Here is a 19419-nt window from a genome sequence, read left to right as displayed (position 1 = left end):
AGCAAATTCCTTATGTGTAAACGTACCTGTCAATAAACTCGATTCTGATTCATAGATTTGGTACACTGAGAAGGGTCATTTTTAAGATTCATTTGACCCTTTAGTTTGGAAATAACTGTATCAGACAACTATAAGTTTGGCGTGGAGGCTCTTATAATAAAGTAGTGTCTGCTTGCACTCACTTAGCTTCTCTAAAACTCTTTGATTTATTTTATTTAAGCAAATAAAATCAGGACAGGTGTAACTATGTACTGTATTTCAAAATTCAATATAAAATAAAAATACTTAAAGGTCCCATGTCATGGCCATTTCTACTGATCATAACTCCATAGTTGAGGTCGACTAGAATAGATTTATAGTGTGTGTATTCACTCTCTGTCCTAAACGGCTTGTTGGAGCTCCTGCCCCCCCCTCCCTGTGAGCCCAGTGGCCGTCTGCAATACAGCGAAACCCAGCCCGAAACCAGCCCGAGCACACACACACCCGCAGCCTGGCTGGGAGTTTGTGTGTGTGCTCACCAGTGAGCCAGCTCACATTGTCCCGCTCCTCGCAGCAGCAACGTCCCGCCGAGTTTGTGTGTGTAAGGAAGGCCGTTACGTTACGTCACTATACCCAAGAAGTAAACAATGGAAAAAGAGAAATGTCCAACGAGGCGTTCTGGGGCAGCAGACAGGTCTTCTCTGTGTTAGAGTTTTACTCGCGACAGGGTGTACTTTGAGGGTTTGTGACTCTGCACACCGTTTACATGCAGAAAAACCTACATAACGATATTGATATACTTTATTAATCCCCGTGGGTTAGGAGCAGTGTGCTGCCATTTTGAACGGCGCCCGGGGAGCAGTTCGGGAACGGTGCCTTGCTCAGGGACACCTCGTTTACTTTACACTTGGTCTTGCCGGGACTTGAACTGGTGACCTTCCAGTTGCCAAGCCAAGTCCCTATGGACTTCGCCACCACCACCACCGAACAAAGGGGACGGGTAATAACCGGTAAAGCATGACATGGGACCTTTAAGTTGCAAAACAATATTTTACTTATTTAATCTTCTTTTTATTTTATTTAAAGGGGACCTATCATGTAAAATGCACTTTTTGACGTCTTTTATACATGTGTCCCCGGTGTGTCGGGGAACTCACGCAGCGTCAGAAAATAAAACCCTCTCTCTTTTCCTCCGTACCCAAATCTCTAAAAACGGGGAACAACGGAGCTGATCCAGATTTGTGTCCGATATGACGTCATATCTGAAATGTGGACCCACGGCCCAATCAGAAACGTTGCTATCAGAAACAATGCCCGACTGTTTTGGACTTAATATGGTCGGTGTTTACATTAGCATGGCTAACACTCAGAGCTAACCTGTACTGGAGAGCATGTGTGTGAAGAAGCAGGAAGTAAAAAGGAACTCACCTTGTGGTGTAACCGGCAAGAGAGAAAGCCTTTGAGCTCCATACTGTTTCAGATCCTTGATGATCCATGATATGGCGTTTCATCACGGCAGCATTTAGTTTAGACAGTAGCTGCCGGGTCCCGCATGAGCTCAGACCCCTCCTTTTTTATTTTTTATCAATTCTTATTTTTTTAAAAAGCTTTATACATAAAATCAGCACTTTTGAAACAGGAAGTGAAATAGAGGGATACGAGGCATGGCTTGAATGGCTGATCTGTTTGGTGTTTTGAGCAAAACACTTCATAGACATGCTTTTTATATATTTGTATATTGCCTACAAATAGCATGATAGGTGCCCTTTAAGTTACTATAGATTCATAAAACATTACTTGAATTTAGAAAAAAACACTTAATTTCTAAAAATAAATAAATCTAATAATTAAAAATAATAAAAAAATATAGTCTTTTGACAGATCTTGTAAAGTAACCCTAAAAATAAATTACATTTAAAAAGTGAATAAAACCATGCAACATACAGGCTGACAACAGTGAAAAAGCTAATAAAAATAAACATACATTTTTATCTTATCTCTAATTATCTTGTCTCTCTGACTACCAAACACTACACCTGTCAGTCTCTATCAGAGGACATGGTCTGTGTGAAGGTCTGCTATCATTTACTATCAATACAGGCCTTCCTGTGGAATGCATGCTCTCAGTCCCGCCTGTTCAACAGGTTCCTGCAGTTTCATTAATTTGCTGGAAGGGAGATGGACATGTCACATATGCCCTTATGTATTATGTATTTGTATGCTAAAAAAACATCTGTGTTAGTCATCATTGAAAAGTAAAAACTATTTGTTCAGGACAGCTTAGATTTCCTTACATACACACATCACTCTGCCAGAACTAGGTGTGTCGTATGTGTTCACACAAGAGATTTGTGTTCACACAAAAGTCAGAAATGATTCTATTGAGGGTGATTTCTTACGCTTATTTTTTGGTGTATTGTTTTTGTAATAAATAGATAAGATTAAAGGTCCCATGCCATTTCTACTGATCATAATTCCATTGTTGAAGTCGACTAGAATAGATTTATACTGTGCAATTTTCCAAACTCACATTGGTTTCTCACAGCATCTCTGTAAAGTATGTGTATTCACTCTCTGTCCTATACGGCTTGTTGGAGCTCCTGCCCCCCGCCCTCTCCCTATGAGCCCAGTGGCCGTCTGCGAGACAGCCAGACACAGCGAAACCCAGCCCGAACACACACACACACCCGCAGCCTGGCTGGGAGTTTGTGTGTGTGCTCACACACCGACTCACAGCCTCGCCGCGTCCTGCCGTCTCAGGGAGGAGAAATCGGCGGAGCTGCAGCTGAGAAAAGATTGTGTGTGTGTGTGTGTGTGTGTGTGTGTGTGTGTGTGTGTGTGTGTGTGTGTGTGTGTGTGTGTGTGTGTGTGTGTGTGTGTGTGTGTGTGTGTGTGTGTGTGTGTGTGTGTGTGTGTGTGTGTGTGTGTGTGTGTGTGTGTGTGTGTGTGTGTGTGTGTGTGTGTGTGTGTGTGTGTGTGTGTGTGTGTGTGTGTGAGGAAGTCCGCGGATTGGTCCATTTGAACCAATCCACGGACTTAACCTAACGGCTCTGCGGATTTGTTAGAGTTTTACTCGCTACCGGGTGCACTTTGAGGGTTTGTGACTCTGCAGACCGTTTACATGCAGACAAAGCTACATAACACAAGGGGACGGGTAACAACCGGAAAAGCATGACATGGGACCTTTAAGATATACTTTATTGATCAAAATCTAGGACATTTTTGCGTCACAGCGGCATGCAAACAATATGAAAATGAAAAACAGTGCGAAATAAACAGATAAACAGATAAACATCTCAAACTACTAAAGAGTGAAATATATACATATTGACAGGAAAAGATAAAACGACAAATAAAGACAATACATATTTAAAGATGTACATCATAATTTCCCCGGACCAAAGTTTATTTCTTCAAAAACTGTAATTATTACATGAATTAAAAGCAGCAGGCACACAACATACTTAGAGGCCAAAGCAGGTGCCGATATACTTTCTATTGATCGATTAATTATCGTTTGTGCTGTGCATAACATGTATTTGTGTGTGTTGCACTTATTTGTGGCTATTTGTTGTGGTGGTTCTGACTCTAATTTAGAAGATCATTTTAAGAAATAATGGATTTTTCTTTGGCCTTGAGGTAGATAATAAGTATGTATGTCAACTATATAGAAAAAAAGCACAAACAACACAGATAGGATTTACTGATGTGTTTGGTTTGGTGTATCTCACGTCTCTCTCCCTCTCCCTACTTGGAGTGGACAGTCCATCGGTTTCCTGCTGAGAACCATGGCCTCAGATGTGGAGGTGCTGATCCTCATCCCAGCCGCTTCACACTCGGTTGCGAACCGATCCAGTGAGTGCTGAAGGTCGCAGACCGATGAAGCCATCAGAACCACATCATCTGCAAAAAGCAGTGGTGCAATCCTTAGTCCACCGAACTGCAGACCCCCCCCTCGAAATCCGATCCATGTATATTACAAACAGGATTGGTGACAAAGCGCAGCCCTGGCGGAGGCCAACCCTCACCGGAAATGGGTCCGACTTACTGCCGAGGACCCGGACACAGCTCTCGCTTTGGGAGTACAGAGATTGGATGGCCCTGAGTAGAGACCCCCTCACCCCATACTCCCACAGCACCTCCCACAGTACCTCCCTGGGAACCCGGTCATACGCCTTCTCCAAGTCTACAAAACACATGTAGACCGGATAAGCGTACTCCCAGGCCCCCTCCAGGATCGTTGCGAGAGTAAAAAGCTGATCCGTCGTTCCACGACCAGGACGGAATCCGCATTGTTCCTCCTCAATCTGAGGTTCGACAATCGGCCTGACCCTCCTTTCGAGTACCTTGGAGTAAACTTTCCCGGGGAGGCTGAGTAGTGTGATGCCTCTGTAATTGGCCCTCTGATCCGTCGTTTTGAAAAGGGGGACCACCACCCCGGTCTGCCACTCCTTCGGTACTGTTTCCGACTTCCACGCAACGTTGACGAGACGTGTCAACCATGACAGTCCCTCAACACCCAGAGCCTTCAGCATTTCCGGGCGGATCTCATCCACCCGGGGCTTTGCCACTGTGGAGTTGTTTGACGACCTCAGTGACCTCCCCCCGGGAGATTGGTGTCGATCCCCCGTCATACTCCAGCTCTGCCTCTAACATAGAGGGCGAAGTTGTCGGGTTCAGGAGTTTCTCAAAGTGTTCCTTCCAACGCCCCAACACTCCATCAGTTGAGGTCAACAACGTCCCATCCTTACTGTACACAGCTTGGATGGTTCCCTGCTTCCCCCTCCTGAGGTGTCGGACAGTTTTCCAGAACAACTTTGGTGCCTCCCGAAAGTCCTTCTCCATCTCTTCTCCGAACTTCTCCCACACCCGCTGCTTTGCCTCGGCCACGGATGAGGCTGCTGCCCTTCGGGCCTGTCGGTACCTTGCAACTGCCTCGGGAGTCCCCCGGGATAACAAATCCCTGAAGGCCTCCTTCTTCAGTCGGACGGCTTCCCTGACCACCGGTGTCCACCAGGAGGTTGGAGGGTTACCGCCCCTTGAGGCACCTAGGACCTTGAGACCACAGCTCCCCACCGCGGCTTCGGCAATAGAGGCTTTGAACACCGACCACTCTGGTTCAATGTCCCCAACCTCCACAGGAATGCCCGAAAGGCTCCGCCGGAGGTGTGAGTTGAAGGCCTCCTGAACTTGGGCCTCCTCCAGACGTTCCCAGTTCACCCGAACTACACGTTTGGGCTTACCAGGTCTATCCAGAGGCTTCCCCCGCCACTCGACCCAACTCACCACCAGATGGTGATCAGTTGACAACTCCGCCCCTCTCTTTACCCGAGTGTCCAAAACATACGGCCTCAGTTCCGATGATACAATAACAAAATCAATCATGGACCTTCTGCCTAGGGTGCTCTGGTACCACGTACACTTATGAGCATCCTTATGTTCGAACATGGTGTTTGTTATGGCCAATCCATGACTAGCACAGAAGTCCTGTAACAAACCACCACTCCGGTTCAGATCAGGGGGGCCGTTCCTCCCAATCACGCCCAATCACGTTCCTCCCAATCACCCCCCGACATACAACACTCAAATATAAATTAAAAAAGGCAGTTATACCAATGGTTTCGTGTAGGGATGTCCCGATCACCTTTTTTTGCTCCCGATCCGATTCCGATCATTTGATTTTGACAATCTGCTGATACCGATTTTTCCCGATCCGATCTTTATGCAATGCATTAAGAGAGAAAAAGGTAACAGATAACGGCTGGTCATCCAACGCGATGAATTCAGCTGTCTTGGCTGTTATTGTTTGGCCTTTTCTCTGTTCTGGGGCAGTTTCTCTTTCCTTTTGAAAGTCTCTGAAAGTGTCGGTTGTTTCAGTGCCGTTACCCGAGTGCCCGCTGTGTACTCGCCGTGTTGTTGTTGGCGTTTGTTTCTCAGGTGGCGTGTTAGATTGGTCGTGTTGAACGTAGCTCTGTTCTTTCCACCACGCGGAACCTCTGCCTTGCAAACATTGCATCTGGCTGTTACACTGCCTTCGCTTTCAATTTGATAATACTTCCAAACTCCTGACATTTTCTCCGTCCCGACTCCCGAGTCACCAGCTGAACGTAGCCTCTCGTTAGCTTGCTGCTACTATTAGACACTGCGCCCACTCTGTTGCCAGATTTCAGAGAAATAAGCAACCAGGTCTAAACAAGCCCAAAGAAGCAACACATACATGATGTTGTGTAATTTTTAACCAAAGCTAAGTCCTCAGGATGACTTTAAGACGTGAACATGGTCATTTTTGTTTTGAAACATTAAATAAAATAATAAAAATATTTTATAAAAAAAAAAAAATCCCGATCCCCGATTTTTTTCCTCCCGATTACGATCTTTTGAAAATAACGTGATCGGCTCCGATCCCCGATCACGTGATCATCTCTAGTTTCCACAGAGATGACTGGTATCGTACAGCACTGAGACACGGATTTGAAAGCAGCAAATGAGCACACCTTTGATTTGCATTCGTACACTCGCAGCTCTATGAGTGTGCACTTCAGTAGCAGTCACCTGAGGCCGTGTTGGAGTGTTGCCATGCCATTAGGTAACTACGGTGTGAAACAGTATACTAACTAAACCTCTTCAACTCGTTTCAGGAAGTGTCCATTTACACAACAATGCTACAAAGAGCTTCAATGCTGCAGATGGATCTTTACCAAACATGAAGGTAAGACATCTCTGTCCATTAAGAAAGATCCTCATGGACACATTGGACAGCGTTATTTAAATGTAGGCAAACAATCCGCTGCTGCTTTGCCTACATGCTTATCCAAAGAATCAGTGTGTGTGTTTTCACATTTAACATCATACATCATGTGTGACTTTTTAACAGTGTTGGCTTTAAAGGTTAGGGACTCCTAAAGTGACGAAAAAATGATTTTATTTCTTTTGCAATCGGATAAATTGTGAAATAAGAGGGTATTTTTGTCCTAAGCCATTTAATGAAGTGCGTTGACATGTATTTCATTAACTGATTAAGACAATAAAAGCATTTTTTAACAATTGATTGGAAGTTAAGGTAAAGCATAAGCATTGTATTTATTTATAAACTCCATATAATATATCTGTCTTTGTGAGTTAGCTCTTATGGGCCTCCATGGACTTTGATGACCCGCATATATTTTAGATAACTTAACAAGGAATCTTAAAGACCTTTTTGATAAGTTAATTATTATGTGGACTTTTGGACTTTAATCCCATACAAATGTTAAAGGTCACCTATTATGCAAAATCCACTTCCTCATGTCTCTTCTACATCAACACGTGTCCCCTCTTCTTCATGTCTCTTCTACATCAACATGTGTCCCCTCTTCTTCATGTCTCTTCTACATCAACATGTGTCCCCTCTTCTTCATGTCTCTTCTACATCAACACGTGTCCCCTCTTCTTCATGTCTCTTCTACATCAACATGTGTCCCCTCTTCTTCATGTCTCTCCTACATCAACATGTGTCCCAAACATACTCGCGTCAGCACCATGTCAGGGTTTTGGTGGATTTAATCAAGTCTTGGATTGCAGAGTACGAATGTCCTCTTGCTATTTTCAGTTGATAAATACGTGTGTGTAAAGTTTGTGAAGGCAGGAGGAAAGCTTCCGCGATCACCGTCTCCTCTGTTCCTCCAAGCCCCGCCCCCTCCTGAACATAATGAGTGACAGGCTGAAAGTAACCTGATAGGAATGTTATTATTCACTTAATCACTGATTGAGATAATGAAGCTAACTTAATCTCAACGATACATTAATGGGATTTATATAACAGTAAGACGCACCCACATGCACTATTTTAGTTGTTATATGCTGTTGTGAATACTCCGTTGTCTGCTGTGTTCAGACTCAAGTCATGTTAGTGATGCCACATTCAGTATCCTTTCTTTAACAGAAGACCGTAGCTAGAAGCGGCAGCTCGACTGCAGAAGTATTGTTTTTTTGTTTTTGAGGATGGAACAATTTCCCACACAGATACAGGGAGGCTAGACCTATACAATTGATTTATTATGGTTTAAAATGTCATGTCAAGACGAAGAAGAAGATGGCTGAACTGTCCAGTGTCAATCCTGGGGAGATGGAGGTTATAAATCTCCAAAATCATGTTCAGCTTAAGTCTCGGCTAAACTCACAACATTTCTGGAGCCTTGTAGACCCAGACAACTCTAAGAACATCCACCAAGCAGCACTGAACACGTCTGCTTTATTTGGTTCTACTTTGTGAAGCAGCTTTTTCTGATATGAATGTCATGAAATCTAAATGCAGAACAAGACCGACTGATCAGCATTGAAATGACTATTAGAGTGAGTCCAGCAGACCCCTCTATGGTGGACTCCATGCAGCGCCATTCGTCTCACTGACTGTGAAAAAGAGTGCATGCACTTATTTTACACATGTGCCATAAGATGCTTGTAAGGTGGTGATTAAGGTGATGCACTTGCTATGTGGGCCGTACTAAGAAGGGAGAAATTGTCATTTTCTTGGACCTTGATGTGAAGTTAAGATTTATTTTGGGTATTGTAATTTCACACGTGAGTGCTATGTGAATAAATGTAAGCCACTTTAATTTTTTCAAAGTAGCTCTCAGAGGAAGAGAGGCTGGAGACCCCTGATCTAAAGAGAATCAGCACTTTTGAAACAGTGCTGAAACAGAGGGGATTATGGGTAATGCTGCAATGATCTGTTTGGTGTTTCAGCCAATCAGAGACAGGTTTTGTATATATCTGAGGCCTGTGATATATTGATGAAAAACAGTATACTAGGGGACCTTTAAAGTTCACCTTGTGTTTCCCTCACAGGTAAACGGATGGGGTCCCACCTACCGCTCCCTATCGAGCCACAATGTGCGGAGACCCTTCAGGAGGGTGGAAGTTTCCCCCCCGCCCATCCCAGAGTTACCTCGCTTCAACTCCAGCACCCTCCGTTACGGGACCTACACCCACCCGGGGCCAAATCCCTCCCACGGGGCAGGGATGGGCTTCTCTCACGGGTCCGAATCCTTCCGCCGATACGCCTTCTCAGAAGCTCCTCTTCGTGTGGCTCGTCCAATCGCGGCTTCTTCTAATCAGGGAACGTTCCGGCACAGATCCATCAGAGAGGGGGGGCCACAGCCTGTGTTTCAGCATGGTATATGGGAGGACGGAGAATATGGATGGAGCCAAAACCCTGTCAGACAGGACCAGCACACTGTGGGGACCCAGCCTCCGGACGGGGGGCTGTCCTGGCTGGCTCGGGTCAGGAGGCACGGGCTGGGGCTCCGCAGACTGAACTCATACCCCGCCTCCCTCACCAGCGTGGACATGGGGAGACGGATGGAGGTGGATCTGCCCTTTCAGCAGAAACACGCACGGACCGTCAGGACAGTGTAAGACCGCATGAGTTCACTTATCTTATTGCAGGACACTATCAGAGATGGCAAAAATACTCTTTACTCAAGTAGAAGTACAGATACTCATGTTTAAAAATACTCTGGTAAAAGTAGAAGTACTGACTAAACTTCTTACTCAAGTAAAAGTAAACAGGGCTTTGAAATGTACTTGTAAGAAGTAGAAAGTACAGGTATTTGTGTTCAACATGTAAGAAGTAGAAAGTACAGGTATCTGTGTTCAACATGTAAGAAGTAGAAAGTACAGGTATCTGTGTTCAACATGTGAGAAGTAGAAAGTACAGGTATTTGTGTTCAAAATGTAAGAAGTAGAAAGTACAGGTATTTGAGTTCAACATGTAAGAAGTAGAAAGTACAGGTATTTGTGTTCAAAATGTAAGAAGTAGAAAGTACAGGTATTTGTGTTCAACATGTAAGAAGTAGAAAGTACAGGTATTTGGGTTCAACATGTAAGAAGTAGAAAGTACAGGTATTTGTGTTCAAAATGTGAGAAGTAGAAAGTACAGGTATTTGTGTTCAACATGTAAGAAGTAGAAAGTACAGGTATTTGTGTTCAAAATGTGAGAAGTAGAAAGTACAGGTATTTGAGTTCAACATATAAGAAGTAGAAAGTACAGGTATTTGTGTTCAACGTGTAAGAAGTAGAAAGTACAGGTATTTGAGTTCAAAATGTGAGAAGTAGAAAGTACAGGTATTTGAGTTCAACATATAAGAAGTAGAAAGTACAGGTATTTGTGTTCAACGTGTAAGAAGTAGAAAGTACAGGTATTTGTGTTCAAAATGTGAGAAGTAGAAAGTACAGGTATTTGAGTTCAACATATAAGAAGTAGAAAGTACAGGTATTTGTGTTCAACGTGTAAGAAGTAGAAAGTACAGGTATTTGTGTTCAAAATGTAAGAAGTAGAAAGTACAGGTATTTGAGTTCAACATGTAAGAAGTAGAAAGTACAGGTATTTGTGTTCAAAATGTGAGAAGTAGAAAGTACAGGTATTTGTGTTCAAAATGTGAGAAGTAGAAAGTACAGGTATTTGGGTTCAACATGTAAGAAGTAGAAAGTACAGGTATTTGAGTTCAACATGTAAGAAGTAGAAAGTACAGGTATTTGTGTTCAAAATGTGAGAAGTAGAAAGTACAGGTATTTGTGTTCAACATGTAAGAAGTAGAAAGTACAGGTATTTGAGTTCAACGTGTAAGAAGTAGAAAGTACAGGTATTTGAGTTCAACATGTAAGAAGTAGAAAGTACAGGTATTTGTGTTCAAAATGTAAGAAGTAGACAGTACAGGTATTTGTGTTCAACGAGTAAGAAGTAGAAAGTACAGGTATTTGAGTTCAACATGTAAGAAGTAGAAAGTACAGGTATTTGTGTTCAACGTGTAAGAAGTAGAAAGTACAGGTATTTGAGTTCAACATGTAAGAAGTAGAAAGTACAGGTATTTGAGTTCAACATGTAAGAAGTAGAAAGTACAGGTATTTGTGTTCAAAATGTAAGAAGTAGACAGTACAGGTATTTGTGTTCAACGTGTAAGAAGTAGAAAGTACAGGTATTTGAGTTCAACATGTAAGAAGTAGAAAGTACAGGTATTTGTGTTCAAAATGTGAGAAGTAGAAAGTACAGGTATTTGTGTTCAAAATGTGAGAAGTAGAAAGTACAGGTATTTGGGTTCAACATGTAAGAAGTAGAAAGTACAGGTATTTGTGTTCAAAATGTGAGAAGTAGAAAGTACAGGTATTTGGGTTCAACATGTAAGAAGTAGAAAGTACAGGTATTTGTGTTCAAAATGTAAGAAGTAGAAAGTACAGGTATTTGTGTTCAACGTGTAAGAAGTAGAAAGTACAGGTATTTGAGTTCAACATGTAAGAAGTAGAAAGTACAGGTATTTGTGTTCAAAATGTGAGAAGTAGAAAGTACAGGTATTTGTGTTCAAAATGTGAGAAGTAGAAAGTACAGGTATTTGAGTTCAAAATGTGAGAAGTAGAAAGTACAGGTATTTGTGTTCAAAATGTGAGAAGTAGAAAGTTCAGGTATTTGTGTTCAACGTGTAAGAAGTAGAAAGTACAGGTATTTGAGTTCAACATGTAAGAAGTAGAAAGTACAGGTATTTGTGTTCAACATGTAAGAAGTAGAAAGTACAGGTATTTGTGTTCAAAATGTAAGAAGTAGAAAGTACAGGTATTTGAGTTCAAAATGTGAGAAGTAGAAAGTACAGGTATTTGTGTTCAAAATGTGAGAAGTAGAAAGTACAGGTATTTGTGTTCAACATGTAAGAAGTAGAAAGTACAGGTATTTGAGTTCAACGTGTAAGAAGTAGAAAGTACAGGTATTTGAGTTCAACATGTAAGAAGTAGAAAGTACAGGTATTTGTGTTCAAAATGTAAGAAGTAGACAGTACAGGTATTTGTGTTCAACGAGTAAGAAGTAGAAAGTACAGGTATTTGAGTTCAACATGTAAGAAGTAGAAAGTACAGGTATTTGTGTTCAACGTGTAAGAAGTAGAAAGTACAGGTATTTGAGTTCAACATGTAAGAAGTAGAAAGTACAGGTATTTGAGTTCAACATGTAAGAAGTAGAAAGTACAGGTATTTGTGTTCAAAATGTAAGAAGTAGACAGTACAGGTATTTGTGTTCAACGTGTAAGAAGTAGAAAGTACAGGTATTTGAGTTCAACATGTAAGAAGTAGAAAGTACAGGTATTTGTGTTCAAAATGTGAGAAGTAGAAAGTACAGGTATTTGTGTTCAAAATGTGAGAAGTAGAAAGTACAGGTATTTGGGTTCAACATGTAAGAAGTAGAAAGTACAGGTATTTGTGTTCAAAATGTGAGAAGTAGAAAGTACAGGTATTTGGGTTCAACATGTAAGAAGTAGAAAGTACAGGTATTTGTGTTCAAAATGTTAGAAGTAGAAAGTACAGGTATTTGTGTTCAACGTGTAAGAAGTAGAAAGTACAGGTATTTGAGTTCAACATGTAAGAAGTAGAAAGTACAGGTATTTGTGTTCAAAATGTGAGAAGTAGAAAGTACAGGTATTTGTGTTCAAAATGTGAGAAGTAGAAAGTACAGGTATTTGAGTTCAAAATGTGAGAAGTAGAAAGTACAGGTATTTGTGTTCAAAATGTGAGAAGTAGAAAGTTCAGGTATTTGTGTTCAACGTGTAAGAAGTAGAAAGTACAGGTATTTGAGTTCAACATGTAAGAAGTAGAAAGTACAGGTATTTGTGTTCAAAATGTGAGAAGTAGAAAGTACAGGTATTTGTGTTCAAAATGTGAGAAGTAGAAAGTACAGGTATTTGAGTTCAAAATGTGAGAAGTAGAAAGTACAGGTATTTGTGTTCAACGTGTAAGAAGTAGAAAGTACAGGTATTTGAGTTCAACATGTAAGAAGTAGAAAGTACAGGTATTTGTGTTCAAAATGTGAGAAGTAGAAAGTACAGGTATTTGAGTTCAACATGTAAGAAGTAGAAAGTACAGGTATTTGTGTTCAAAATGTGAGAAGTAGAAAGTACAGGTATTTGTGTTCAAAATGTGAGAAGTAGAAAGTACAGGTATTTGAGTTCAAAATGTGAGAAGTAGAAAGTACAGGTATTTGTGTTCAAAATGTGAGAAGTAGAAAGTTCAGGTATTTGTGTTCAACGTGTAAGAAGTAGAAAGTACAGGTATTTGAGTTCAACATGTAAGAAGTAGAAAGTACAGGTATTTGTGTTCAAAATGTGAGAAGTAGAAAGTACAGGTATTTGTGTTCAACATGTGAGAAGTAGAAAGTACAGGTATTTGAGTTCAACATGTAAGAAGTAGAAAGTACAGGTATTTGAGTTCAACATGTAAGAAGTAGAAGTAACACGTCAGTTATAGCAGGTTGAACCTCCAGCCTAACGTGTGTGTAGTGAAGCCCACATCTTAACATGTGTTTGCATTGTGCTTCCTCACACAGGAAGTCAGAGAGGCTTCCAGAGATGACGTTGGAGCGGGCCGTGAACCTGCTGAGTCAGGAGGATAACGAGGAGACGCTGATCAGTGCAGCCGGACACATCCAGAACCAATGTTTCAAGAGCGCTGAGGCCAGGAAGATGGTATGTTTGATCATATGCATGGTGTGGGATCATGACAGTGATTCAAAATAGAATACGCTGAAAGATAAACATGTGAAACCCATCTTAGATGATCACATGAGATACAAAAACACTCGTAGTTAAGTGTTTTTTTTTCTGTGGTAGTAATTGCATTATTTAGCCTCTGTGCTTCTGTTGGTCGTTTACATGAACCAATGTCTCACCGAGTGTTTGCATCAAATACTGTTCCTTGTTTTGAGGAACCTAAAGGGCGTTTCTCATTGGTTGTCTTTTTCTTCGAATGAGATGAAACTAAAGCTGAAAAGTATTTTTGTTATTGCACAACAACTTAACTTAAAGGTCCCATGTCATGCTTTTCCGGTTAGTACCCGTCCCCTTGTGTGTTATGAAGGTTTTTATGAATGTAAACGGTCTGCCGAGTCAAAACCCTCAAAGTACACCCTGTAGCGAGTAAAACTCTAACACAGAGAAGACCTCCCCAAAACGCCTCGTTGGAGATACGTCACTGTCCATTTGATTCCTCCGGGGACATCATGATGTCATGTCGTCCCCGGAACGAAATGGACCAATCCGTGGAGCCGTTACGTTACGTCCGCGGAGCCGTTACGTTAAACCCCCGCTGATTGGTCCAAATGTACCAATCCACGGACTTCCTCACACACTCAGTGCATGCAGCTCTGCTGATCTCTCCTCCCTGGCTGCAGGCTGAGAACAGACAGTTGGGATCGCGGCGAAATCCTCTCTGCAGACCCATTCTCACAGCGTGTATCAACCTTTTTCTTACTCAATATCAAGCCACACTTATTGTTGTTACTTCGGCTGTGACTTTGTGTGTGCTCAGGGTGAGTTTGGCTGTGTTTCGCTAGACAAGGAAACAACACCTCCACGGAGCTTAGCGCGATTCACAACGTCCCGACCAATCGGAGCACACTGCGCTCACAGGGAGGGGCTGGAGCTATTGGAGCTACAACGAGCCGTTTAGTGGAGAGAGTGAATACACATACTTTACAGAGATGAGAAACCAATGTGAGTTTGGAAAATTGCACAGTATAAATCTATTCTAGTAGACCTCAACAATGGAATTATGATCAGTGGAAATGGCCATGACATGGGACCTTTAAAGTGGACCTATCATGCTCCATTGGAAAAATATATTGTTGGGCCATACCTATACAAAACATGTCTGTGAAGTTTTTTGCTTAAAATACCGAACAGATCCCCCGTTGTAGCCATGCCTCATTCTGCTCAAACCCCTCTTTGGCAGTCCTGTTAGAGAAACACGGATTTTGGGTCCTTAGCTTAAAAAAAAAAAAAGAGGAGGCGGAGCTAATGCCTGGTCAGAATTTAAAGTTAAATTCTGCTGTGATAAAATGCCATCCTGTTTAAACCACATCAAAGATTATTTCTGAAACAGTAGCCTATGGAGCTCAAATTATAAGGTGAGTTCCTTTTTTTATTTCCTGGTTTTTAAAACACGTGCTCTCCAGTACTGGTTAGCTCTGAGTGTTAGCGCCGCTTGCTAATGTAAACAAAGACGAGATTACGTCCAAAACACGTCAGGCATTGGTTTCTGATAGCAATTTTCTGTGGGTCCGCCGTCTGTATCCGCTCGTTGTACCCCCGTTGTTTTTAAAAGATTTGGGTACGGAGGAAAAGAGAGAGGGTTATATTTTCTGACGCTGCGTGAGTTCCCCGACGCACCGGGGACACATATTTATGTATAAAAGACATCACAAAGTGCATTTTGCATGATAGGTCCCGAGGACGAGGTAGTATAAAGGAAAACAACTAAATAGGCAATTTGACCCTGGTCTAAGACTCAATAAAACTAGCTCTAAAAAATGAACAGTACTCCAAGCCTAGACATAAAACATCACACTCAAAGACCTCCCCGAGACTCTTTGAATGTCTATGGCTTTAGAAGAGATTTAAGCTCTTCTATGTTGTTGATATATCTCACGCCGTGCGCCTCTCTGTCCCGGATTATCTTTAAATCAGTAATCCATTTTGTTTCCAGGTGTACTATCTGCGTGGGATAGGAAAGCTCCAGCAGCTGCTGAACCACGACCACGAGGAGGTGCAGCGCCTCGCCGCAGGAGCGCTGCGAAACGTCGTCTACCAGAGCAGCGAGAACAAGATGGAGGTGAAGGAGAGCAACGGGCTGAACTCCGTCCTGCAGACGCTGAAGAGCAGCCGGGATCTGGAGACCAGGCAGCAGCTGACCGGTCAGTGGCTGCTCACACCTGAACTCACTTTCTTTACTGTTAGTAGTGGCTTCTTTTGCTTCTTCACATCTCACCCATTCAGGGCCGGCACTCGGCATCGCCAGTATAGGCGAATGCTAAGGGCGCATCAACCCATAGGGGGCGCTGAAAAAAGAAAAAAAAAAGTTAGAAAAAAAATAATTGTTTTCATTTAAACAATTTTTTAAAATGTAAACACAATTTCCCGATTTTGGATCAACAAAGTACATCTTATTATCTTATACTAACAGAACTACGCATATATTGCGTACAGCGCCCATAAACTCTGGCACCCCCCCCAAAAATCAAGTTGAACTGCCCCAGTCCCAGTAAAAACCAGAGGTTTATGTGAAATTGTTCTTTTTTTGAAATAATGGTTTTAGTGTGCAATTATAGGTTTTAATTTTGTATTTGTATTCATTTAAATTAAATCAAACTCCCAAAAAACGTACACAGCTTCTGTGTGCTTTTATTAACATTGGAATTTACTGTGTAAGCGGCCGCGGGAGGAGAGCTTTAGAGAGCGCTCTCCTGAAAGACTGAGAGGCTCTGATAACCTCAGCTCAGTGAGGTAAAGGCACACCTTTATATGATCATTATAGTTATGAACAAATAAGAGAATAGGTGAAAAACAGGTATAAAATACTGACAGTACAAAAAAGTTTGAAAGGAGAGTGATTTGTAAAATATCCATGAAGAAAAAGAAAATCTGCTTACAGTTCTGTTTCATCTGGGTGTTGAGAGATGTTTCCATAGATCTCCTAATGTTGCTCTCAAAGTGCACCAGATTGATGCTTTTAACTTCAATATTACACAATATACACCACAAAAAAAAGTCTTCCCAGGGGTGCATGCCCCTGGACCCCCCTAGAGGAGGTGAGGTCCCCCCCCACTTAAATCATGTTCAAATGGATAGGAAGCTAAATACAGTTGCACACATCTTGTGTCATAACCGTGCACGCGCAAATCATAGTGAGTGTGGGGTGGGGGCGCCAGCTAAAATCTTGCCTAGGGCGGCAAATTGGTCAGGGCCGGCCCTGCACCCATTGTTGGCCACTGCTATATAAAACTCATTGGAAACAGCACAGGCATTGCTGCACTGGTGAGAAATGTATTTTGTGTAGCATCAACAGTTATAATGCCATAAAACGGACTAAGTGATGCCAATATTGGAAAAAGATTGCTCAACATATTATACATGTTAACCCAATTTACATTTTAAAAACTGTCCCGTTGTGTCCTCTCTTCTGAGTAAGTGTTACTGAACTTCTGTCAAGTGAGTCTCAGCCAAGTCATTAAGGACTTACCATTCGTGCTGAGTCATGTGTGTTACATAGTGATGTCATACTGATACAGAGGTAAATAAAGGAGTCCAATGGAGGCGTTTCAGGCAGGGGGGGGAAGGGTTGTGTGAGAGATAAGCTAGCCTTTACAGACCATTGACATGCACACACATCCATATAACACACTGCAGGAAAGGGGAAGCACCATAAAACATAATAGTGCCCCTTTAAACTTAGATATGTCAACAGATGTCTTTAATAAAGCGTACTGCCATCTCCCTCCAGGGCTCTTGTGGAACCTCTCCTCTCACGACCTCCTGAAGGAGCATCTCTCCAGAGGAGCGTCCCTCTCCGTCCTCACTCACTCCGTTCTGGTTCCAAGCTCCGGCATTTTTGAAGGAGAAAACCCAAAAGACGAGCTGCTGGCCGACGCCGACGCTTTCCACAACGCCACCGGCTGCCTGCGGTGAGATAGAATAGAATCGTTTAATGTCATGATACAATGAGATTATAATAAATGCTTCTCCCTTTCAAGGGTGCCATCAAAACAAAAACACGCAGCATACATACTTAATAAAGTGCAGTAATTATTTCCAGGAGGATAAAAATTAAATCTGTAATGTAATAAATAATAGTAGGTATCTATAATAATAATAATAGTAATGATATATGTGTATATGTGTACAGAGTCACGTTGATTCAGGTGTTAAGAGCAATGATGGCTCTTAACTCTGAACAGATCCTCGTTGTTACCCTGAAACAAGACACTCCGGCAGCTTCTGCAGCGAGGATGAATAGATGTGAGTAAACGGACACCTCCTCTGGTGTCAGACATGCAGCTCAGACCGCGCTGAATACAGCATTTCCACACAAGGATTCACAACTTTGATAACTGTAAATGTGTATTGTATGTTGACAGTTAAAAGAAAACAAATATGTATGTAAATAATTTAGTTTTTGGGAGAAGGGGTGGGATTAAATAAGTGTAAACTTCTTCCCACCCCTTTTCAGGTAAGTAGGCAGATCATTTGTTCATATATCACGACATTAAATATTAGTCAATTTATGGAACATGTCGGAAACAAGACATACAACAATTATAATAATGTTTTAAAAAAAATGTATAATTATAACAAAGAAAGGCAAAACAAAAACGTTCAAGGTACAAAAAAAATCAAATGAATTCTCAAATAGTCTCCGTCAGGTTCAACGGGGGCAAGAAGAAGCTTAAACACATGTTGGTCCGCCCCCCTCTCGCGTGTCTTAAAATAAAAGATTAGGTCATCGTCGACTCGTCAGCATCCGTGATATTGGATTCATTGTTTTAAACAAATCTATGTTTTTGTACAAAACAACCAAAAAGAAATAACTTTTACAACGACACGACATAACAAGTATGAGTTCCCGGGTCCTGCTCAAATAAAGGATGTTGTCTCTTAAAGAACAATGTTAAATAAATATAGTTTACAATCTGTCAGCAGTGAAGCAGACGTGCAGTATGACCCGAGTGTTGTCGCTGCGTCCTTAGGAATGACTTGATGATATCAAAGTAGGGTAAGAGTTGACAGATTGCAGTAATATAACAATAATATAATAACTTTACGATACAGCATCGGCTGAGCTGTGAGTCAGCAGTCTCTCAACATAGACTGAGTCCTGCTTAATAAGAAATAAGACATACCGACTGTTTTGCTGCAGAACGAACTATCGCTGTGTTTGACTTAGGGCAGGGGTGTCAAACTCAAGGCCCGGGGGCCAAATCTGGCCCGCGACCTAATTTGATGTGGCCCGCAAGAGTTTGCAAAGAATATAATATACAATACAATACAATTGGTGTAATTGTTTAATATCTACTTTCAATTATTTGCCTTCTGCTTTCAGACGTAGTTATTTAGGAAGATATTACCAGATGCAGGGACAACAATGTAATATCATACATTATTTAATATATATTATATATTTTCATATGTATATTTATATAAATTACAACCGGCCCTTTGAGTGCAACCATAATGCTGATGTGGCCGGGGAAGAAATTGAGTTTGACACCCCTGACTTAGGGTGAATGTTGTTGAAACATGTAAAATACTTTAGAGAAGAAAACAGGACGGCTACGTGTTGATAGAAATATCCAAGAGTGTGCCATTCAGAATGTTAGCATCAAAAAGCTACCATGCACAATCATGGCGCTAACCCGAAGATGGATTGGTATTATAGGAAGAAATGAGACAACGTTTGATCTGATTGGTCTGCAGTTTTGACATCTGGCACGCCCTTACTTTGGGGAGGTGTCTAACGGTACAACGTGGACCAGTTGAGATCACATTGAAGTAACTAACATTGAGTTTATTACATCTCTTGGGAACCTAGGGGGAAACGTCATCGTGATACATCAAGCTACCATTGATACAAGATATTAACATGCCAAGTCCTACG

At 41.7% G+C, this 19419-nt stretch overlaps 1 protein-coding gene across 1 annotated transcript in view; it reads left to right on the top strand.

Moving 5' to 3' along the window:
- pkp2 (plakophilin 2) overlaps positions 1 to 19419 on the top strand; it is a 30497-nt gene that overhangs the window by 2439 nt on the left and 8639 nt on the right. The window contains exons 2-6 of the mRNA XM_034078678.1: positions 6618 to 6688; positions 8806 to 9371; positions 13319 to 13457; positions 15475 to 15682; positions 17269 to 17449. Of these exons, the coding sequence (XP_033934569.1) occupies positions 6618 to 6688; positions 8806 to 9371; positions 13319 to 13457; positions 15475 to 15682; positions 17269 to 17449 (1165 nt within the window). The remainder of the gene's footprint in view (positions 1 to 6617; positions 6689 to 8805; positions 9372 to 13318; positions 13458 to 15474; positions 15683 to 17268; positions 17450 to 19419) is intronic.

Source organism: Pseudochaenichthys georgianus, unplaced genomic scaffold (assembly GCF_902827115.2).
Source record: "Pseudochaenichthys georgianus unplaced genomic scaffold, fPseGeo1.2 scaffold_463_arrow_ctg1, whole genome shotgun sequence".
Taxonomy (NCBI): Eukaryota; Metazoa; Chordata; class Actinopteri; order Perciformes; family Channichthyidae; genus Pseudochaenichthys; species Pseudochaenichthys georgianus.
The sequence above is the reverse complement of the archived record's forward strand: the minus strand, read 5'-3'. Positions and strand labels throughout refer to the sequence as shown.